This window comes from Acomys minous (genome assembly GCF_964271855.1).
Source record: "Acomys minous genome assembly, chromosome: 8".
Classification (NCBI taxonomy): domain Eukaryota; kingdom Metazoa; phylum Chordata; class Mammalia; order Rodentia; family Muridae; genus Acomys; species Acomys minous.
This window is the reverse complement of record NC_140489.1, coordinates 43,792,931-43,816,201: the sequence shown is the minus strand read 5'-3', so window position 1 is coordinate 43,816,201 and position 23,271 is coordinate 43,792,931. Positions and strand designations below refer to the sequence as shown.

The 23,271-nt window shown below is 42.3% G+C and overlaps 1 protein-coding gene across 2 annotated transcripts in view; it reads left to right on the top strand.

Moving 5' to 3' along the window:
• SLC38A6 (solute carrier family 38 member 6) overlaps positions 1-23,271 on the top strand; it is a 60,498-nt gene that overhangs the window by 27,362 nt on the left and 9,865 nt on the right. For both annotated transcript variants that reach the window (XM_084793005.1, XM_084793004.1), the window contains exons 6-10: positions 8,490-8,568; positions 16,601-16,683; positions 17,137-17,195; positions 21,468-21,533; positions 21,767-21,820. In XM_084793005.1, the coding sequence (XP_084649131.1) occupies positions 8,490-8,568; positions 16,601-16,683; positions 17,137-17,195; positions 21,468-21,533; positions 21,767-21,820 (341 nt within the window). The remainder of the gene's footprint in view (positions 1-8,489; positions 8,569-16,600; positions 16,684-17,136; positions 17,196-21,467; positions 21,534-21,766; positions 21,821-23,271) is intronic.

The window sequence follows — 23,271 nt, the reverse complement described above, 5'->3', positions numbered from 1 at the left end:
ACTCTTGTGGGCAGAGCTCTGGGCCGGATGTCAGAGTGCCCTGTGTTCTGTCACCTCCAGTCTTTGCTCAAGCAGGCACATGCTTCAGGGAAACCGCTCTCGTTCACTTGGCTTTAGTTTGGTCTTTGTTAAAGACTTTTGGTAGGAAATTGCGAGCTTGGAGTCTCCTCTCATCTGGACACATGGATTCTCCCGTGGCCCTTGGGGCAGGCCTGTTCCTTCTTACCAGCGTCAATGGGGCAGTCTGTATTTTCAGTTAGGTGGCTTGTCTTAAAGCTTCTTACCTCTTTCACTCCGCCCGTCTCTGTGTGTGACAGGGTCTTTCTGTGCAGCCTAGGTTAGCCTCTGACTCAGTCTTTTCTACCTCGGCCTCCTGAGCACGGGGATTGTAGATGTGCACCGCCATGTCCAGCACATTTGTTATTTTTCATGCTGCTGCAGCAAAGGACCTGGCGAGTAGGGGGTGTCTTGTGTTGGTTTCCAGCTCCAGGGGAAGGGATCTGGAGGGGAAGGTGGCACCACAGTACTGTGAGGTTGCTTCAGATTGGCCCACAGTCAGGAGTGGTGGTGCTCCGCCTTCTGTCTCCATTTTATTCAGCCCAGGACTCCATCCCATGGAGCCTTCTTGTTTCAGTCCTCAACACTAAAAGGAAACACAAGAGTCAAAATGATCATAAATTCATGAATTGCACTTGATTACTTCTGTGGGTCTTATGCTGAAGACTGGCTTATTCCCGTACCATAGTCAGAAACAAAAAATGAGGCCTAGCACTGGCCACAGGCACCATGTGATCTACCAAACTGAGTGTGGTGGGGCTTCCTCCTAATAACATGTAAACATGTCAGTTACTATATTTAAGACTCTTAAGGTTTTAGGATTACTGGGCTTTAGAACGGGGAGAGCCAAAGAGGAAATATTAGTCACATAGGACTCCTAATCTCTCAGCAATGAGGGTTCAGAGCCTAAAAGCGCCACTGCCAGGTATAGCCACTGGGTCCCCTGCCTCGGGTAAGCTAGCATTTGCTGCGAGTTTCTGCTGGGACAGAGGAAAAAAGGACACATCCTAGAACTTTAGTGTTGAAGGTCATTGCTGGCAAGAGAATGCTAGCCCAGGGTTTGAGCTCAGGAAAACTGCCTTCTTAGAGGACGAAGATGTGTAGTGGGAAGGCCAGCTGGTTCTCACAGCTCCTACTCCCTTGCATTACTCACTCTCCCCACAGTCTGAAAGTAGTTAGTTTCACAAGAAATTGAACTTCTGTGGTAGACCGTCTGTAGGCGACACTGTCACTAGAAATTAGACAGCCAACTCCCCTCATCTTAGTCAAGCCAAGGAAAGTCCTACTCCCTCTTGGAAGTCCGTGATTAAAGCACAGCCAGTTAATGTTCCTAATTCATGTCTTAAGGCAAAACATGGAAAGGTGAGAGGCTCCAAGCAACGTGCCAACATACTCTGCTTTTATGAAATTGAATCACCATTACAGATAACATATTCTTTCCTCAGTTCCCCAGATCCTCACAGAAAATTAATGATTTAATCACTGCACCTTGTCAGGAGAACCCTAGCTTCTCCGAAACCTGAAGTGGCTAGACTGGCCCAGATTCCCCAGCCTGGCACCAAACGCACAGACTTTAGCAGCTTTGAGAGATGCTTCAGTTTGAGGCTGGGAGGTGTGGGAGAACCAGAGCGCCTGCGCACTAAGATGGCACAGAGTCGGCTTCAACCAGCGACCATACAAAAACCTCTCAGATTCCCACTATTGGACAACTCCACAATGTATTGTTAGACAATTTGTTTTCTTCCCATTCTTATGATTGTGAAGGCGGAGTGCAGGATAGTGTCCCTCGGGAGCTGTGCGACACCACCACCTGCTGGTCAGACACACTGCAGCTTTGTGGGTTTGTTTTTTGTTTTGTTTTGCATTTTTGTTTGTTTGGTTTTTTTTAAGCCTGAACAGTATTATCCCCAAATTCTAGAAAATACTGCAAAATGCTAGAAGTACAGGGAGTTTGAGAGGTGTCCTTTTTCACAAGATTTGCCTTGACAAAATCTAGCAGTAACTATCATTTTAAAGGAACTTAAAAATCAATGCATTAGCAATGACTTCTATTGAAGTTTGATAACGTGTGTGTGTGTGTGTGTGTGTGTGTGTGTGTGTGTGTGTGTGTTTTGCTGGGGATTGCATACTTGGTAAACATGCTCTCCACCCCAGTGTTGTTCCCCCCTACCCCCTACCCCATTGGAGACAAGGCCTCACTAGGCTGCCCAAGCAGGCTTTGAACTTCCAATCTTCTGGTATCAGCCCCTTGAGTAGCTAGAATTCCAGGTCCTAGCCACTAAGCCTGGCTCTCTGGCCCCTGTATAGATTTAGGATCTTAACAAACTATTAAGTAAAGGCAGTTTTAGGATACTAAAGGAGCATTTTCCACCATGTGTTTTTTGTTTGTTTGTTTTCAATTTTGCACAACTTAGGAAAATTACATTGTTTTATAGATTTTGAAAAACTTTATTTTAAAAAAAGAGATTGTATACAATTTGAGTGGGGATAGAATTTCCGTAGATTTAGACATTTAGTGGAAACACCAGGTTAATGAGACATCTTGAATAAACTAGTTATTATCCATGACTAAAGACAAGTTTGAAATAAAACTGAATCTCTTCAATGGAAAGGCAAACCATAGCGCCTCTGTTTGTTTAGGCCACTGACTAATCCCTTGAGAAGTTGCTGGGCTTTCCCCAAGTGCTGAAAACCCAGGTCTATTTTTAAAATAGCTGACTGCCATCCCGTCCTCATGCGTGTTCTCGAAAGTGCCTAACAACATGGGTAATTGTCCTTCAGACTAATGACTGTTTAGGCCCAAACTCAGTTGAGTCTCTTCTCTCTTAAAGTTGTATGGTTAATGACAAACCGAGAAACACTTCAGGCTATTGGGGAACACTAGTTCCTGAAACTTAGAGACATGGAGGAAGGGGGTTGGATTGTTGTTGTTGTTTTTAATAGATTCAGTGATGTGTTAAATCTCTGACGTATGTGAATAGGGGACTTTCTCTTTGGAGCTGTGCCTCCACTGACAAGCAACTAAAACATGGCAGCAGATGCTATGAAGCCCTGACGTGAAGCTACATGAATTTTGAGCAATTACTGCAACAAAAGGGCTGCAGCCCCAAATGGGCTCGTTAACATTGCACCATGTCTCCAGGTGAAATGGTGTAAAACTTTGTTCTTCTTTCTAGAGATTCTTATTTTCTCTGAGCCCAGCTGTTAAACTCAGCAGCCAAAAGCAGTTTGTTGCTTGCATGATGATTAAAAAATGCATCAAAGACTTAATTCTAGAGTGGCGCCTTTGACAGCCTTTTCTTATTTGTCCTGGCTTTGGCTGATTATGTCTCCACCTGCCCAGAGCAGACCAGCATGGGACAGAGGGATCCTCAGGTCAGACTGGCTGTTTCCACCAGCGCCCACATAGCAAGTCAGCGTGCAGGATTCCCATTTCTGTAGGTGAAATAATGTCTGCCTGGCATCTTAGTATGGGACTTAGATGTGCAAAGACCTTCCTGTCACTTAGAATATAGCTATGCATGTAATAGGCATGCTGTGCCCAGACTGGGCAGCTGTCCTCACTTTCTAGCCTTTCTCCTCTGTGTTCCAATTCTTGTCTCCCATGACCACCAGGCAGTAGTACTCATGTCTACCCATGACCACCAGGCAGTAGTACTCATGTCTACCCATGACCACCAGGCAGTAGTACTCATGTCTACCCATGACCACCAGGCAGTAGTACTCATGTCTCCCATGACCACCAGGCAGTAGTACTCATGTCTCCCATGACCACCAGGCAGTAGTACTCATGTCTACCCATGACCACCAGGCAGTAGTACTCATGTCTACCCATGACCACCAGGCAGTAGTACTCATGTCTACCCATGACCACCAGGCAGTAGTACTCATGTCTACCCATGACCACCAGGCAGTAGTACTCATGTCTCCCATGACCACCAGGCAGTAGTACTCATGTCTACCCATGACCACCAGGCAGTAGTACTCATGTCTACCCATGACCACCAGGCAGTAGTACTCATGTCTACCCGTGACCACCAGGCAGTAGTACTCATGTCTACCCATCACCGTCAGGCAGTAGTACTCATGTCTACCCATCACCGTCAGGCAGTAGTACTCATGTCTACCCATGACCACCAGGCAGTAGTACTCATGTCTACCCGTGGCCACCAGGCAGTAGTACTCATGTCTACCCATGACCACCAGGCAGTAGTACTCATGTCTACCCATGACCACCAGGCAGTAGTACTCATGTCTACCCATCACCGTCAGGCAGTAGTACTCATGTCTACCCATGACCACCAGGCAGTAGTACTCATGTCTACCCATGACCACCAGGCAGTAGTACTCATGTCTACCCATGACCACCAGGCAGTAGTACTCATGTCTACCCATGACCACCAGGCAGTAGTACTCATGTCTACCCATGACCACCAGGCAGTAGTACTCATGTCTCCCATGACCACCAGGCAGTAGTACTCATGTCTACCCATGACCACCAGGCAGTAGTACTCATGTCTACCCGTGGCCACCAGGCAGTAGTACTCATGTCTACCCATGACCACCAGGCAGTAGTACTCATGTCTACCCATGACCACCAGGCAGTAGTACTCATGTCTACCCATGACCACCAGGCAGTAGTACTCATGTCTACCCATGACCACCAGGCAGTAGTACTCATGTCTCCCATGACCACCAGGCAGTAGTACTCATGTCTACCCGTGACCACCAGGCAGTAGTACTCATGTCTACCCGTGGCCACCAGGCAGTAGTACTCATGTCTACCCATGACCACCAGGCAGTAGTACTCATGTCTACCCATGACCACCAGGCAGTAGTACTCATGTCTACCCATGACCACCAGGCAGTAGTACTCATGTCTACCCATGACCACCAGGCAGTAGTACTCATGTCTACCCATGACCACCAGGCAGTAGTACTCATGTCTCCCATGACCACCAGGCAGTAGTACTCATGTCTACCCATGACCACCAGGCAGTAGTACTCATGTCTACCCGTGGCCACCAGGCAGTAGTACTCATGTCTACCCATGACCACCAGGCAGTAGTACTCATGTCTACCCATGACCACCAGGCAGTAGTACTCATGTCTACCCATGACTGTCAGGCAGGTAGTACGTACATCGGCCCGTGATTGTCAGACATTAGTTAATACTCACATCTGCCCATGACCTTCAAGCAGTAGCACTCACGTCTCCCATGACTCACTAGCAGTAGCACTCACGTCTCCCATGACTCACTAGCAGTAGCACTCACGTCTCCCATGACTCACTAGCAGTAGCACTCACGTCTCCCATGACTCACTAGCAGTAGCACTCACGTCTCCCCATGACTGACAGGCAAAAGTGATACTTTTACCACCTGCTGTTGCCTGAGCAGGTTTCCCTGTTTCCTGATGTAACTATTGCTTTTCCACATGGTGTATAAGGGTGCTTTCTATTCTTATGTCTTGACCAGGTTGACAGGATCCTTTATTTTCTCTCCAGGGTAATTTCATTTAAAATGAAGGGGAGAGAATACCTGTTTGGCTAATGTGGTGAAACTGAATGATTTGTGATGGCTGATAACTGTCATCAAGGTGTATCTTGAAGCACAGATTTCAGCTTTGGTATTATAAAGGCCAGAACTGTTTGACTGTAACTGCAACCCTTATGGATGCTGCTGCTACAGCCATTAGCTTGGAGGCAGCATGGCATGTCTTATGTTAGGAGTCTACCATGGATAGATGCCAGTAAAGATCATTTACAAATTCTTGCTTATGGCTTGCCTCTAAGATAAGTCCTAAGCATTTCCTTCTGCCATTAATAGAAGACATGGGACGGAAGACGTGGCAGCCAGCTTTTCAACCTAGTGACCTTTTAGTTAAAAACAGTAGATATAAGAGCTTTCCTGCTGATAATATTTTTTGAAACCCTTCTCTGCTTACTTTATTGATTTGATCTTTTGATGTGGCTGTAATTAAGATGTATTTGCTAACTTCACGTGTATCTAGTTCTCAGTGTCTTTTGTTCTCAGTACAATATATGTTAGGGTGTTAGTACTTACATGAAAATTTATTGGTGGTTAAGAAAAAGTAATTTTAACAGTGAGATTTCTTTGTTTTACTTGCTCAACCAGTGGGATTTTCCCCATGGTAGGCTTTGTGGTTTTGTAGCTCTTAAAACACCAGCATTCTCCAAGGAAGAAGCGGTGTTTTCCATGTTTTATTACACTCATGTATGCCGAGAGGCCTTTTTTAAAAAAACAGAGAACCATATGTCCAGTGAATTCATATTTCTTAAAACACACACAGCTCTTCAGTCTGGACTCTACTGAAACAGGACTCCCACGTGAAAACCAGCGAGGGAAGGCTACACACAAGAGTGATCGGGTGGTTAGCCAGAGGCTAATAGAGATTCTGGAAAGAATGACAGATTGTATATGAGAAAGAAATATAATCTCACATTCATTGTAGTTTTTTTTTACAATTAAAGATCAAAAATTAGGAAAGTCCTGGAGAGACGAGCGTCTGAAACTCTAGAAATGCAGTGGTATCAGATGAATCCCAGCAGAAGGACCGACGAGCACATGAGAAACGCGTGGAGTTCAAAGTCTGCAATCTTGTTTTCAACGTGCTTTTGTCTTTTTATCCTTTCCCCTTTTCTCAAGATATTTTTCAGTGATTTCCTAGCCAGCTTCAGAACCCTCAAATCTATTTTTTTTTTCACATACATATAGTTCTTTGGAAAACAAAATACTGTAATGACTCCAAACCTTTGAGTGGAGGAGGTAAGCGTAAACCTTCCTCTGTGCTGTGCCTGGCTGATGGTGTTTTTCCTTCTGAGAAAACATAACAAGGTGGAAGACATTTTCACATCCAGGTGCTTGTAGCAGCCACAGCTGAGGGCGTGCAGGCGTGTCTCAGTGGCTCTCGGTGAGCAGCCAGGTTTCTTCTGGAGAAAAAGAAATAGTCGTAAATTACATAATATGGCTGCGTGTTTTCATTGCAGAAAAGTGTGTTCCTTACCTGTTCTGAAATTAGCTTTTTCATAGATACCTACTACTTTACAAAAGAGAAAGACTGTGTGCATGTGGCAGTCTCTTCTCCTGCAAACTGACAGCTCACTTTTCTCCAGAGTTAAATCATCACAGCGTTATAGCTGCAGAGCTCAGCTACTTTCCAACAACTTGACTGAGGAATGCACACTGTTCTTAAACTGTGCGCCTTTTCATCCAACTTCCTCCAGACTGCCATTGTTCAGACTTGGCGTTCATCGGTGTTCTTAGTTTTTATAAGTCCAAGGAGAAAGTGGAATGTTTCCTGAAATATAAATAAGCAATAAAAGCAGTGTGCACATAGAATACAATCCTCGTTCTTCAAGGGTGTTTTTTTCATTGGCTCTTTTAAAAAGTTTGTGTGTGTGTGTGTGTGTGTGAGAGAGAGAGAGAGAGAGAGAGAGAGAGAGAGAGAGAGAGAGAGAGAGAGAGAGAGAGATATCAGTCTCTGGGGAAAAGACTGTTAAACTGAAGGTCTGACTCTAGATCAGTTGGATTTCCATAGAGCTGAGTATTTAAGCTTTCCCTTCTGTATTTGCCTAGATGGAAGGTTTGCAGAAGTGTGGGGGTGGGGGGGTGGGGGGGGGTCGAGAAGGGGCAGAAGAGGGTATCAGATTCATTGGAGCTGGTAGTTAGGAGCTGCTCAGCAATGTTGGGAGCCAACCACTGAACTCTCCCCAGCCTCAGAATGTGTGTTTTAAGGACCATGTGAGGAATGTCATTATTAAATGATCTAAGAGCTAGTTATTTCTCATATGCTATCAGATAAAATCTGGGTGGCAGTGCTGCCTTTGGTTTCTGGCATACACAGTTGGAGCAAGGATTAGAAGCTCTGTATCCTTATTATACCCACGGCGCGGTGAGTCAGAGGACAGCATTAAATAAGTGACGCTTTATTCTGCTTATGTCTTATAGTATGTAGCAAAGAGAGGGAGAGAAAGGGATTTGGGCTTCTGAGAGAGGCATTTCTTCCTAACTAAGGAAAAGAATGATTTTTTAAAGAAGCAAGTGCTTAGTTACTAAATGTATTAAACATGTCTTGTGTTTATTACTAAATTAACTTTTGGTACATTGGACAGAGGAAATAGTGTGAAAGTTTTTGTAAAGCTTGAAATAATTTCATTATAAATGGCCACTACAAAATCCCCTGTTCTCTTATTTTTGGTTTGCAGTATAAACAGAGGTTATGTGATAAACTTACCAATTCTTCTCTACAGAGTCACTAACCTTCCTTTCTGCTGTCTTTGTATTTGGGATAGTTCACTGTGAGTTAACTTCTGTCTGCTGCCCAAGGCCCAATGAACATTGCGTGTTCCTGAATAGTTTATTCTTTGAATGGTTAAATTCTAATAGAAATTCTTTTTGTTCTTTTTGCAGCTATGTCATCTTATCTTTTAATTATTAAAACAGAACTTCCTGCTGCTATTGCAGAATTTTTGCCTGGTGACCACAGTGGGTAAGAAAAAATGTTCCATTGAATCCACTCATCCAGTCTTTCATTCATTCATTGGTTGGTTTGGGTTGAGTTTGGTTTTTGGTTGTTTTTTGTTTTTTGTTGTTGTTGTTGTTGTTGTTGTTTTCAAGACAGGGCTTCTCTGTGTAGCCTTGTTGTCCTGGAACTCTCTTTGTAGACCAGGCTGGCCTCCAACTCACAGACAGCCACCTGCCTTTTTCCCCAAGTGCTGGGATTAAATGTATGTGCTATCAAGTCTGGCACATTACATTTTTATTAAAGCTTAGTGACAAGGGACACCTAAGGTTTTGTGGGGTGAAACAATAGAGAAAACCTGTACAGGTGAATGCTTATGAGCCACCCTCAAGCTCTGAAGCCCCAGGCCCTGTGCTCCTCGTAGGTTAATCCAAATTGGCTCTTAGAGAAAAGAAAAGATGCAGCTAATGGTGTGAAAGGTGGAGGACAGTGGAGGAGTCCTCGGGACACTGGGGACACTGTGTGAGGGACATCGAATGACTTTTACTGTCATCTTTCAGCAAGCTGTTGTGGGAAATTCATATTAGATAGCGTAAAGCATTATGGACGGGCTTGTTTCACTTAGCATTTCTGAATATTATGAATCAAACTGAACCATAGCATATTTCCTTTAAGAACATAGGCCCCTTCCTACAGAAGATGCTGACTTAACTCTTTTATGGGTAAGAAACCAATCGTCCAGGTACTCTACTGAGTTTTCAAACCACAGCAAAGGACTGCCCTGTTTCTAGACCGGAGTATGTGGTTGGCTCCCCCGGTTATCAAACTATCTGGAATGCAGAGGGAACCGTCCAGGTTTAGTTTTCAGCTTAGAGAAGTTGACTTCTCTTAAAGTAGACAAGCGGCCCATGTGTTTGTGTAAGGAAACTGCGGTCATGTTCCATCTAAATAGGAACTGTCAGGATGGAATGACAATGGGGTCCTAGCATCCTTCATCATCTTCATCCTCAGAAGACTTCCTTCACGTGGTCCACAGCATGCTCCCAGGGACCTCCATGTACAGCCAACTCTATCTGTGTGCTTCCTGACTGTGTTCTCTTAGACAGCTGACTGCTCTAAGAAGTAACTGCGTGAAATACATGTTTTTGTATTTGCTGCAGAAATATTAATAACCACTTTTGTTATTTGAATTCCAAGTGAGAAATGTGTATGTGGAGCTAAGAACTCAAGGCAATGTGAGGAAAAATAAAAGTGCATCTTATTCATTTCATGCTAGTCAGCCTCAAGCTGTTGACCATCTAACGTGTCATGAGCTGGAGGTTTCTTTACCTGGTGCTTTGAGGGCACCAGTGAGGGCTGGGTATGTGACTTCCAGACAGAGTGCTCACCTAGCATGCCCAAGGCCCTGGGTTCAATTCTCACTACCAGAAAAAAAGCAAAAACAGACAAGCATTCTGAAAGGGATGCAGAGATGGCTGAGCTATTCAGGAACATCAGCTGCTCTTTTAGAGGACCCAAGTTCAATTCCCAGCACCCACATGGCAGCTCACAACTGTCTGTGACTCCAGTTCCAGAGGATTTGATACCTTCACACAGACAGACATGCAGACAAAACAACAGTGCACATTAAATAAAGAAATCATTAAAAAAAAAAAAGAGGACCCAATGACCTTATTTTCATGAGCCATGTTTTACAGTGCTTAACAGAAGCAGGCCAGAGGACTTACAACCTTGGCTTGCAGACTTTCACACAGCCTTGAGGACTTGGCAAGATACTTGTGTTGGCTAAGAAAATTTATCATTAATTCCAGGTGAGGATGTGAGCTTGATGTCCTCCTTTGGCCTTGAGATGAAAGAAGTCTAAGCATATAGATAACAGAAGTAATTGGTAGCTTTTATTTCTGTTCTAAGAATCTTCTGGTTCACACGGATGAATACTGTATAAAAGCTCTGAGAAAAATAAACTCAGAGCTACAGTGTTTACTGTTAGTCCTCCCAAATACTTGTATTTTTTTTTCTCATCTCTTCTACCATATCTCTTCTATCTTCTCCTATAGCTTTTTTATTTCTCCATCTTCACGCCCTGTATCCAGGTACTGGTCGATATTGTCCAGAATGGGCTCTGACACCTTATCTTTGTTAAGTTGCTTCCTTAACGAGCTATTACGGTGAGCAAATAAGATGGTGCATATGTACACGCTTCTAAGTGTGCAGCACAGGGTGAAGTGGAGAACAGGGAAATCCCAGTGGCAGCCATTCAATTAAAGGCAGAGTTTCCCTTGTTATTGAGGTTGCCAGGAAGCTCAGAGTCAAAGGTAAATAAATTCCGTTAATCCTAATGGCTGTCATATGTCACCTGAGTTTGTGTTTGTTTTGTCTGTTTATCTTTTGGTTTTAGGTCCTGGGTTTGGTGACTTGTATTAGCATGCTTTAGGTACCTAGAAATAGTTAAACCGCTGAGTAGCAGAGCTGCTGTTAGAGCTGAGGGGCTTTGTCTGCCGAAGCATTTTTCACTTTAAATCAAATGCCGCGTCTATTGCAGTTTTATCATTTGCTTTAAACAATTAAAATTAACTCCTGTTTAATTTGTATTAGTAAAAACTTTATATAAATGTTCTACTTCTCTCATAAATGGTCTTTTAAGAACTGCATGTTTCAAATACTTCACCCATTTTCACCCAGAGTTTATTAAAATTGCACACTTTTGATGGCTCATATTGTTTTACATATAGTATATTCCTTTATGTAGAGACTATATTAATTGGCTACAGCGCATTAGTCTTTGAAGCCTAATCTCGTAAGGTCAGAGACAAATGTTGCAGTAATGAATGTGGCTTGTGGGCACTTTATTCCTGGGTGGAGTTGTGTGGCAGTATTTCTTCACTAAGACCAAGCGGTATTGGTGTTTTGTTTAAAGGTTTGGCTTACTGTAAATTTCCATTCAGATCTCTCAGGTGACTTTATTTTCTGGGTTGTCTGTGGGTATTGATATCTTTGTGAACTGTAGCCCTTTAGAAAGATGCTGTCAAAGCACTAATTTCAGAAGTTACTGTTGGAAATCCAGATCAGTAATACTTAGATCAAACTCATGATACGTCTGTATTTTTCCTAGAATAACGTGTATTTTTTAAATCTATAGCTGTTAAAAGTTGGGAGCTCTCTGTTAACATTTAATGGTCTTGTCAGGGGACTATGATTGACACAATTAAGTTGTCTTGCATTTGAGTTACATAATTGATATGGGATGTGAGCAAGATCCTAATTGAGAACATACGATACTCTTGTTCCATTCTATTTGAGAATGAAATTAAAGCAACTTATAAATAAATCTGGTTTTCATTTTAAAAAATGGAAAAAACATCTGCGTGCCAAGCATTTGCAACGCAGCTAAGGATTTATACTCTGTGTTTCATAGTTGGAGCATTTTTATCATATAGGACTAAATCCACAGATCAAACAAGTTTTCTAGGAAGTATAAAACTTTTTACTCTAATTCTTTTGGCTTAAAGAGAATGTATATTTAGGTCACAGTAGGAAAACAGGAGTTTGGTTAGATAATTCTTTTTCCCCCTCTTAGAAAAATTTATGTGCAGTAAATTTTCCTAAAATCTTAGTTTATAAAATAAATTTATTTGATGTATACTTTTTAAGACTGCTCATTGCTGGTTTGTATTCTCTGGGCTTAGGCGCGGTCTCATTTGTTCTTTGGACAGTCTTCCTTGCCAGACACGGTGCAGTTGTCTGGGACATGCATGTGACATGTAAGCCCACTGCACTGAATGTTCTTCTGTGGCCTTTATCGATAATGAGTGAGCGATACAGAAATCATTGTCTAGACAAACTAAGGTGTAAAATAAAACCCTATTCACGTTAAGGATTTAAGTTCAGTCCTAAGGAGAAAATGAAGCGCAACCTTGGAATAGATGAGGGAGCGTCTGAGAGCGTGCGGTGAGCGTCTGAGAGCGTGCGGTGAACTCGGCGTAGACCCTGCCGGAAGTGTCTGCACCGCTCCTGCCGGGAGCCCACGGTTCTTCTGCGGCCATCGCGGCCATCTGCAGACGCATGAAGTGAAGATGCTGGTCAGGGTGGTCTCTGAGCCCCTCCAGCCATGCATGCCCCAGCTCCACACGTCTGATGCCGGCACAGCCTCCAGTCAGGGCTGTCAGTCCGCCACTCTTACAAATGCACATGGATTCCGTTTTCAGGCCACGCATAGCAACCCTACCTCAGGATTTCAACGTGTCCTTTAATCCTATGGGGGGGGGGGTTTGCTGTCCTATGGCTTAACACACACCCTTCTACACAGCTCCACCTTCCTGGAGTTTCGTTTTTCCTCCTAAAGAGTCAGATTGGTTTGTAACCATTCTTTATTTTATTTTACTTTATTAGGGTTAGAACAGTGATCATGAGCTGTCCCCGCTTAACAGATACTCAGTGTACAATGCAGTGTTGTTATCGGCAGGAACAGCAGTGCTAGCAGATGGAATCTGCTCAGCTACTCCCTTGGGGCCATTTTTCTACTGGCAATGCAACCGTCTGGGTCTGATACCGAGTCCCAGAAGGAAAGACATTTCAGACAGTGGGCCCGGGCTTGCTGCCAGCTTCAGAGTTTAGTTGCCAGGTGCTTCTTAGGAAGGGGCTATTGTGAAGTTCCTATTTGGCTTCTCTATTCACGAGTGACTAGAAGATGAGCATTTGAGTATCAGTTTGTGTTTATTGTTTGGCTGCTTTTGTAGCACTTCCTGCACACCAGCCACTGAGGGCCTTGCGCAAGTGCATACAGAGAGCACAGCGTTAGCCCTGCAGGGCGGAAACACTTGTGCGTCTGACAGCACATTTGCAGTGGAGTTAGAGCAGGGCAGGGGGAAGCGGTCATGGTGCTATTTCTGCTGCAGCGGCTAATCTTGCTCTCTTAAGGAGGATGTTGTCACTCCCCAGCAGTGATGAGTAAAGGTGTACCAGAAAGGATGCCCTCACAAGGCAGGACGTGATGAGATGCCCTGAGCAGTAGAGGCCATGCATGCCAGCAGCCAGCTCTTAAAGCCAGGCTAAGGAAAGGGGTCTCAGTTTGACAGGACAGTGAGACACTGGCCACCTTCCAAGAGCAAAAGAGAACGGATTGTCACAGAGGGGGATTTTGATATCATCTCCCACTTACCAAAGGATCCCCATTAATTACTGATGTTTCCCAACCTGTTCTTTCCGGAGTTTTCATTTCTTTTTTTGTTTTGTTTTGTTTTTGTTTTGTTTTGTTTTGTTTTGTTTTTCGAGACAGGGTTTCTCTGTGTAGCCTTGGCTGTCCTGGAGTCACTTTGTAGATCAGGCTGGCCTCGAACTCACAGCAATCCTCCTGCCTCTGCCTCCCAAGTGCTGGGATTACAGGCGTGTGCCACCACTTTTTCTTCCTTCTTTCCTTTCTTCTCTCCCTCCCTCCTTCCTTCCCTCCTTCCTTCCCTCTTTCTTTCTTTTCCAAGACAGAGTTTCTCTGTGTAGCCCTGGCTGTCCTGAAACTCACTCTGTAGACCAGGCTGGCCTAGGACTCAGATATTGGCCTGCCTCTGCCTCCTGAGTGCTGGGATTAAAGGCGTGTGCCACCACTGCCCAGTTGGGTTTTATTTTCTTAATGTGGTACAATTGTGTTTATAATTATATGTTTTGCTGATTTTCTAGGTTAATTGCCACTGCACTTTCATTGTGTTGGTTGCATACTGCCATTCTTTTTTGAGAGAGTACTAATTGGACAATAACATAAGAAATACATGATGGGCCAATTGTTTGCCTATTTTTCTAATTTAATTTCAATAATCTCAGAATAGATACACATAAATAGCAACTGTTACTAGATTTTTTTCCTACTAAGTATTTGCTAGTTGTATTTCTTTTATGAATTGTTTGTCTTTCATATGTGCATATATTAAGGTCTTGAAGAATTACCTTTAATTTTTTAATTTTTGTATAGATGTACTAAGAAATTAAAATCATATACCTGTACCCATATAGTGCTACCATATAGAAATAACCATATTTTATTCTAGGTATATACCTCTGACTTTTAAAATATATATTTAAACATATAATATTTTTATATTTTATATGTTATATATGCAAATAAATATAAATGTGTTTTATATATTCAAATAAGTAATATATTTCTATTAAAAATAATTAAATATTTAATTTATACTTTATTGTTAGATATTAAATATCCATTATATAATAGATATTTATTACATAGTACATACTAGATATTTGTGATGTTACAAGCATATATTTATTATGTATAATATATTATATAATATATATTGTATATTAATTGAATAAAAAATTAAAGTATGTGTTACTATTATTAAATATATATTCAGAGTGCTATTTTTCCCTCTCTACTGAAATTTGTCCTTTGTTCTTCCTGTGTATGTGTGTGTGTGTGCGCACATGTGTATGCACACATGTATGTGGAGATCAGACGACAGCCTTGAATGATGTTTCTTAGATGTTATTTACTTTCTTTTTTGTTTTGTTTTGTTTTTTGTTTTTTTGTTTTTGTTTTTTTTGAGACAGGGTCTCTCTCTGTTAGCCTTGGCTGTCCTGGACTCGCTTTGTAGACCAGGCTGGCCTCGAACTCAGTGATCCACCTGCCTCTGCCTCCTGAGTGCTGGGATTAAAGGCATGCACCACCACGTCCGGCCTAAAACCAACAACTTTGGGGGTTTTTTTGTTTTGTTTTGTTTTGGTTTTTGTTTTGGTTTTTTTGAGACAGGGTTTCTCTGTGTAGCCTTGGCTGTCCTGGACTCGATTTGTAGACCAGGCTGGCCTCGAACTCACAGCAATCCACCTGCCTCTGCCTCCCGAGTGCTGGGATTAAAGGCGTGCGCCACCACGCTCAGCACCTTTCTTTTTTTAAAGACGGAGCTTTTCATTGTTTTTTACTTTGCTAATGAGCCTGATCTGTCTGGCCAGCAAGCCTGCCTCCAGGTCCCCAGCATACACTGGTATTGTGTCAAGTGGCCAGCTTTTTTGTTTTTAAGGTGAGGTCTATGGATCAAATGCAATTGTTCAGGCTTGCAAGGCAGGCTCTTTACTGACTAGCCCTCTGTCCCGTGTTTCCTTTTTATTAACATATGCATGACCATACTACTAACTAACCGTTCTCAGTCAGCAACCTAATGTCTCTTGGAGGAAAGTTCAGCACTATTAAGCTGGAAATGCATACCCCTTCCTGAAACTCTGAGGAAATGTAGAAAACTATAAAGAAGAAAAAACTATGACGTTCCTGTCCATTTCTAATAATATCTGGTTTTTCCCAGAACAATGTCAGACTACACCTACATACTCATTATGTTCATTCTTTCAAAGTTGTACTATTAAATATTTGCTTGCTTCCAGTTTTCACTGTATTTTTCAATTTTCATTATTTTAAATGTTCTCAATAAATATCACTGTGTAAGAAAGAATCTTTGTATTGCTGATATTTCTTTGATTTTCATAGTATTTATAAGACTTACAGGGCATAATTAAATGAAAGCTCTTAGCATCTTTTGCCAACTTGCTTTCTGTAAGGTACCTAATACAGTCTTAGCTTTCATCAGTGTAACCAACATGGATTATTGTCTCATTGTTAAGCATTTGTTAATTTGGTAATTGAAAATGGCATCTCATAGCATTGCTGTGTGTTTGTTTTGGTTTAGGTGTTGTTTGAAGACAAGGTCTCACTATACAGTCCAGACCAGCCTCAAACTGTTGGTCTTGCTTTTGCCTCCCAAGTCCTGAGATTATAGGCTTATATTCACATTGTTTTAATGCATTCACTAAGTGAATATTCATGATTAACAATAAAAGCATTTCCTAAGAACATTTAACAAAAAAGTAGGTTCTTCCTATTGGATGATGCTCTCTCTGTCTCTCTGTCTCTCTCCCTTTCTCTCTCTCTCTCTCTCTCTCTCTCTCTCTCTCTCTCTGTGTGTGTGTGTGTGTGTGTGTGTGTGTGTGTGTGTGTGTGTGTTAGAACAGACATGAATGGGTCCTGTGTCCTGTGCCTGACACAGAGTGTTTCTCCTAACAGGTCTTGGTATCTTGATGGACAGACGCTGCTAATCATCATCTGTGTCGGCATCGTGTTCCCTCTTGCACTGCTTCCCAAGATAGGTGAGTCGGAAGGACCTTGGGATCTGTTTAGGAGAGCAGGAGAGAGCAAGAGAGGGAGCAAGCAGAGAGTGGGACGCTTTTAAGCCTCACAGTACCATGTTTTTAGAAGGGTAGTGGTTGTAAAGCATTTTAAACTTGGCCTATTTTCAGTGGCTCAGTTCTCAGTCCCACTCAGCTAACGCATTACTTGGCTTGTGGTAGCATTTTGTCTGCCCCACTAAAATGAAGTCCTTACAACAGAGCGTTAAGGAGCAAGCCTTCCCTTGCATTACACTGCTAGTGGCAAGCCAGCTCCCGTTCTGCTGTGCAGAGCTACATAATGACCTGTGACAGACGGGCCCGAGGCCCAGACACCACGCTGCAATAGAAAACACGCCCGAGATGCATGGCTCCATTTGTAAGTCAGGATCACTTGCCTTATAAATTGCTTTTTATTTTATTGGTATTTTACAGGCTTTCTTGGCTACACAAGCAGTCTATCATTTTTCTTTATGGTGTTCTTTGCTCTTGTGGTAAGTTTAAAATATAATGCATTGCTTATTTCATCTAAAAAATGCAACTGTGTTAATGACATCTTTTAACTTCTTTGTGCTGGGCACAGTACCCCATTTTATATTATTAAAAGCACTATTTTTCATAAAAAAAAAAAAGTTAATTTCATCACAGGATAATTCTTCTTGTCTACTTTAAAGACACTTAAAACAGCAATTGAAATGCCAGCAAGGGATGCACAGGACTTTTGCTAAGACCATAGAAAGCATGAGTCCCTGGACATCTGTGGTGTCTGCGGAGCAGTGGGGCTCTGCTCTGTGCAGTCAGCTCACACAACATGTCCTTGAGCAGCTTTAGTCCATTAATTAAATTATAGTTTCTGAGACTTGTTGGAAGCTTTAAGGAGAAATGGGATGAGAATGTAATCCTATGTGCTCTGCTTATTCAGCATAAAATGGCCCCATAAAGATAGTATTAGGAATAAATATTTTTCTTCATATGCAGAAAATATATTTTAATTAACTCATTTTTATTATATCAAATAACAGTTTAACTTTAAAATAATTTGACATAAGGACAAAGAATTTTAATTTTTGACCTTTTAATTCTTGTAAGACAGATAGCTACCTTGTATATAAGATTTTTAAAAACTTTTTTATTTGCACTGTAGTTTAATCCATAGTAAGTATCTAAATGTCAAACCTTACATAGGATTAAGCATTTTTAATTTTCCAAGAATGTGTATCTTCCAAATAAACTTTTTCTAAGTACTTAAAGTTTCCTTTAATTAATGGTAAATGAATCAAGGGGAAATTTCGTGCATGAGCAGGTTATAGAGCCAGATTCCAAAGCTGTCAAGGTAATCTTTGGACAGTGAAGATAGTTCAGCTGATAGCGTTTGCCTTGCAAGTATGAGGGCTTGCATTCCGTTCCTAGGACCCATGGGAGAAGCTGGGCATGCTGGGACAGGCTTGTGACACCAATGCCAGGGAGGCAGAGACACGGGCTCTCTGGATCTCAGTGGCCAGCGCTCCTACCCCATGTACTTCAGGCCAATGAAAGACTTTTTTGTTGTTGTTTTTGTTTTGTTTTTTGAGTCAAGGTCTCTCTGTGTTAGCCTTGGCTGTCCTGGAGTCACTTTGTAGACCAGGCTGGCCTCGAACTCCCAGCGATCCGCCTGCCTCTGCCTCCCGAGTGCTGGGATTACAGGCGCCAGGCGTGCGCCACCACGCCCTGCTTAAATGGTAAGATGAACGGCTCCTGAAGAAAGACACCCACGGTTGACTTCTGGCCACCACCTATGCATATATCCATGTGCACACACAGCCACAAAAACATGCCACCACCTACCACTACATATATGTGCACATAAGTATGTCACACACATGCATGCACAGCCACACAAGCATGCAACCACATACTCATCATGTATATACCCATCAGTCGTATTTGCAGTACATTTGTCTTTAGTTGAATCATCTTCTGAGACACAGGATACAACTTCAAGTAAGTGCAAGTGACCCTGATTTCACTCTTCATAAACATTTATATTATAAGGGATGTTCTTAAGGCTGAAATATTTAACAGGGCTTCATCATTTTTTAATTTACCTACATTAAAATTATCTCTCCAACCACCCCAGTTGTCATTCAAATAATGAATTCGGCAAATAATTTTTAGGTTTCATACTTTAGAGACAGACAGTATTTTCATTGTAAGGTAGCTGCTGAGACCACTCCACATGGTTCGAAGGCATCCCACATACACATGGTAATGTGTGCATCGTGAGTGAGTGAACCGGTGAGGCAAGCGTTTCACAGGTGGAAGTGATTCCGTTTTCACAGTCAATAGCGTAACACAGGCGAAGTGTGTTGATACATCAAGTCTATATAGTTTGGGTTTCTGTAGCAGCAGATACTCTTTAATTCATTGCAGAGTTCTGCTGCAGTATCATGTGGAAATAATCCTCCTGTGGTAACCGCGATGCTCCACAAATCACCTGCTTGGATTTCCACCCGGGAGCTGAGTTGAAATTTGCTCTCCAGTGAGACCGTGACAATCATGTTTTTTCAGTGCTGTTTTTTGTTGTTGTTGTTGCTATTTTTTCTATTTTTTCTCTTGTTTTTGGTGGATTTTTTTCTTTTGTTTTGTTTTGTTTTCTGAGACAAGGTTTTACTATGTGGCCCTGGCTGGCCATGAACTCACTATGTAGACCAGGCTGGCTGGGAATTCACAGAAATTCGTCTGCCTCCTAAGGGCTGGAATTCAAGGCATTCTCCACCAGGCTCAGCAAACTGACTTTTTGAATAAATGTGTGCCAGGTGTTTTAAGCGTGAGGCTCCCTGTGATCTCTCCTCTCTTGTGGGTGAGTCTCTGCCCAGTGCTCACCTGTGTCTGCATCTCTGCCCATTACTCACCTTAAAATATGTGTGCATAAATCCATTATATTTATGTTACATTTTATAGAATCAATACAGAAAATATTTTCTTAGTTGTACTCCTCAAGCATTGCAGATCAAGGCGTCTGTACTAGCTCCTCTCCTATATCCTGATTTTCATTAAAAATTTAGTGGAGGTTTTCCCCTGAGTGGATCTAAATTTAAAAACAAGTTTCAATTTAGCAGTGGCTCATTGTGACAGTAACAGATGTCTTCATCCTTTTTTGTTTAGCCTACCTTTTTGGTCACCTTGAGTCGCCAGGGTTGAGGACTGCTGAGATCTCTGTAAAGAGATTTAGGAGGAAGTAAAGTGTGGGGGGGCAGGGGCAAGTATTTTTAGTGCTTGAGGTCATTTTTCTTGTTCTCTCCCCATCCTTAACCCAATCTGTCCTCTGCCCAAGCAAGGACCCCCTGTGCAGTCCTCTCTGTGGGGGTCTCTGGCCATTCCTCACACACCTCTGCATCTCTGCCCAACCCTCTCTACCATGCTGGTTTGAAGCTGGGATGACCCTTCGCACAAGAATTAACTATAATACTGGGGTTTATGTTAGTGTAAAATCAAGTTGCTAATAAATCTTCCTATCAGTAAGAGAATTTTTGCAAGGATTTTGACTTGAAGGCTTCTATATAGCACGGGACCACGGGAGTAAGAGAGGGAGTAATGCTCACCTGGCGCTCCAGGCCTGGCGCTGTCAGATGCTGAATTTGGAGTGACATCAGCAGGGCAGAAGAGAGACAGGAATGACCTTGCTTGTCCAGCTTCTTTCCCCCCCCCACCCCCCCACTCACTCATCTCTCTTTAAAAAAATAAAAAGAGAAGGAGATTCTTGGTTCTGGTTTTGTTCGTTTCTCTTGATAAACTGGTGGTTGGACTTGGTTTTATATTGAAGGCTTACCTGGAAATGCCCAGTTTGTCCTTAGACACCTCACTCCCTTTTAGGTAAGATTTTAAATTAAAAGTGACTCTTGGGTTCACTCGTTAACTTAATCCTAAAAGTGTGTGTTTTCTTTAGACTTATCACTATAAAAATTTTGATTGAATTTGTTAAAATCCCAAACTAGATAAGTTCCAAATAGGAATGGTATTTACTTTCTGGTCTCCTGCAAAGACAAATACTTCCTTTTTTCTCTCTGCCCCTTTGTATGCTGGGATTTAGCCTGGAGCAAACATTTACAGAGTAATTATGTGCCTGCACCAAGGACTACAATGGCAGTGTTGACACAGCCACGACTCAGGCTCTAGGAACGGGATGGCCACAATTAAGAGTCAAGTTCTGAAACATGTTTGTTGATGGTTTCTGGGAAACAGCATCCCTCTGGGTTTCTTTTAATATTTTTTTTAATTTTATTTTTACCGGCTGGAGTTCCCTAGCTCTGTGCTCCTATTCCAGCCAGCTCTCTGCACACTCACCAGAATAACACACCCTGAAGAAATGAGGAGGTGAAAGGGCCGGCGAATTAAAGTTGCTCATTTCTGCTCGCTGTTGTCGGCTCTATCTGCTACTGACACAAATAGCCAGATTCTGTGGGATTATCCTTGAAAACATGCTTCCTTTTTGAGTTGCACTTAAAAAAATATATACTCCCAGGGTACTGTTGGAGTTTTGAAAATCGACCCAGAGCGCGCTGAGTCTTTAATCAACAAGGTTCCCTACTGGTGAGATGTACAGCGCCTCTCACCCTGTGCCCTAACCCTCTGCCCGGGGCCCATTCAGTCTGGGATAGGAGCATCAAGGAATCATCTTTTAGCCTCTCGTTTGGCACTGTTTAAGAGCTGTCCTGGTTGACATCAACTTGTGATGGATTTTATTATAGATCTTCTAAGTGCTGGTTGTGTTTCCTTTGTTTAAACAGGTAGTAATTAAAAAATGGTCCATCCCTTGTCCTGTGACCTTAAGTTGCATCAGTGCAGTCTTTCAGGTAATAATTTTTAGCTTTCTTAATTTTAACTTTGCAGCTGAAAGGAAAAAAATGCAAGAAAAATGATTATTTTCCTAATTAATGAAGAAAGTAACGGTTCATTGCATTTTAGAGCTTTGCTTTGAAGTAATTTGATTTGAAATTCTAGTAGTAATAAATTCATCATATTTGTTGATGTATTCTGACTTTTAATACCTATTGGTTTCTCTTTTCCCCTCAATACTCTTAAACAGATTTCAAACACTACAGATGACTGTAAACCAAAGCTCTTTCATTTCTCCAAAGAGGTGTGTAAGTTATTAACAGATACTTTCGGTTGATTTTTCACATTTCAAGTTTTAAGAGATTTGTGTAACAGGGTCTCTTAGGTCTTTGTACCTGTAACTAATTAATTTTCATGAAAGTGCTAAGTATAGGACTGCCTACCAGAAGAAAAATATTATTTAACACAGGGTGGCCCGTTCTGAAACAGCCACCTTTTTCTTTTCTTTCTTTTGGCATGCTTTTAAATGGAGCCTGTTTTAAATGGGCCTTTGCCTAGAAGAACAGATTTACCAAATGTCTGGTCTGGCCAGTGAGGTCCTCTGTGGATACAGTTTTCCTGTTTCACTCTGGACTTGTAAAGCTAAATCACCAATTACATCAAAAACTCCGCCCCTGTGAGTAGGACTTTGGTCTCTAGCTAAACAGCCTCCTAGCTGGGCCAGCACTGAGCCCTGCCAACACACCTTCTGAACAGCGTTCCAGGGGAAATTTATGATGCTCAGAGCAGAGAACAGAAAACCAAGTCCCGTGCCCACTCTGGGAGAGCTGTAGGATCCTGGAGATGCCTGGACGAGTCCCAGAGCCCAGGCAGGGAAATGGGGGGCGCCATCGACATGGTCCCTAGGTTGCCGCTAGTGGAAAGGCTGAGCCTTCCTGTTCTGGGAGTCTCGTCCTCTCTACCTTGTATTTATGCTCTCCTCGCTGCCCAGCTTTGTTAGTGTAGGATGCCAATGTGGTTAGTCCTCCATGCAGAACTTTGCTTTTTATCTGCAGTTTACAACTTAGAAATGTCCCCCAAGCCCCACAAGGGAGGTTACCACATCTTTCATTTGGCAAAGACCCCCACGGGCCATAAAGATCTAGGTATGGTGATTGATACACTAGGACACTGAGCAGTTTATGAAACAGAATTTGTGACTCACTCACCCACTTCTCTCATCTAGCTCAGGGAACTCCACAGCTTCCTAGGTACTGTATCCCAAAGTAGCTCTTCATGGGGAACTTCTTTTGGTGACCAGCCTAACGCTAGCTAAGGAGAAATATTTTTAGACCAGAAAAGAGAAAATAAATCATTACCATCCATTTGTTAAAGACAGTACTTTAATTTAGAGGGTAACTTTTGGCTTGCTAGTTTTCTCTGGCTCTTGCTGAGTATTCTAATAATAATTTTTAAAGAAACTAGGCTTATGTATTACACAGGATCCCAAGGAGTTTTTCAGGTCTAGAATTAATGGTCTTTGTGCTCATTAAGAAAGATCTTGGTTCAAAGATTCTGGCAGTGCAAAGATGTGGCGTCTATTTTTAGTGCCTACTTCAGTAAGTAGAAGCAGATTCGAAAACATTGGCGATTGCTGCGTAGGGTAATGAGATGCATTTAAATTGTGCATACCTTAAAGCGACTGGAACTTACAATAAAAAAGTTATTTAAATGTAGCTATTTATGTCTTATCTAAATTATTCTTATCCAAATAAT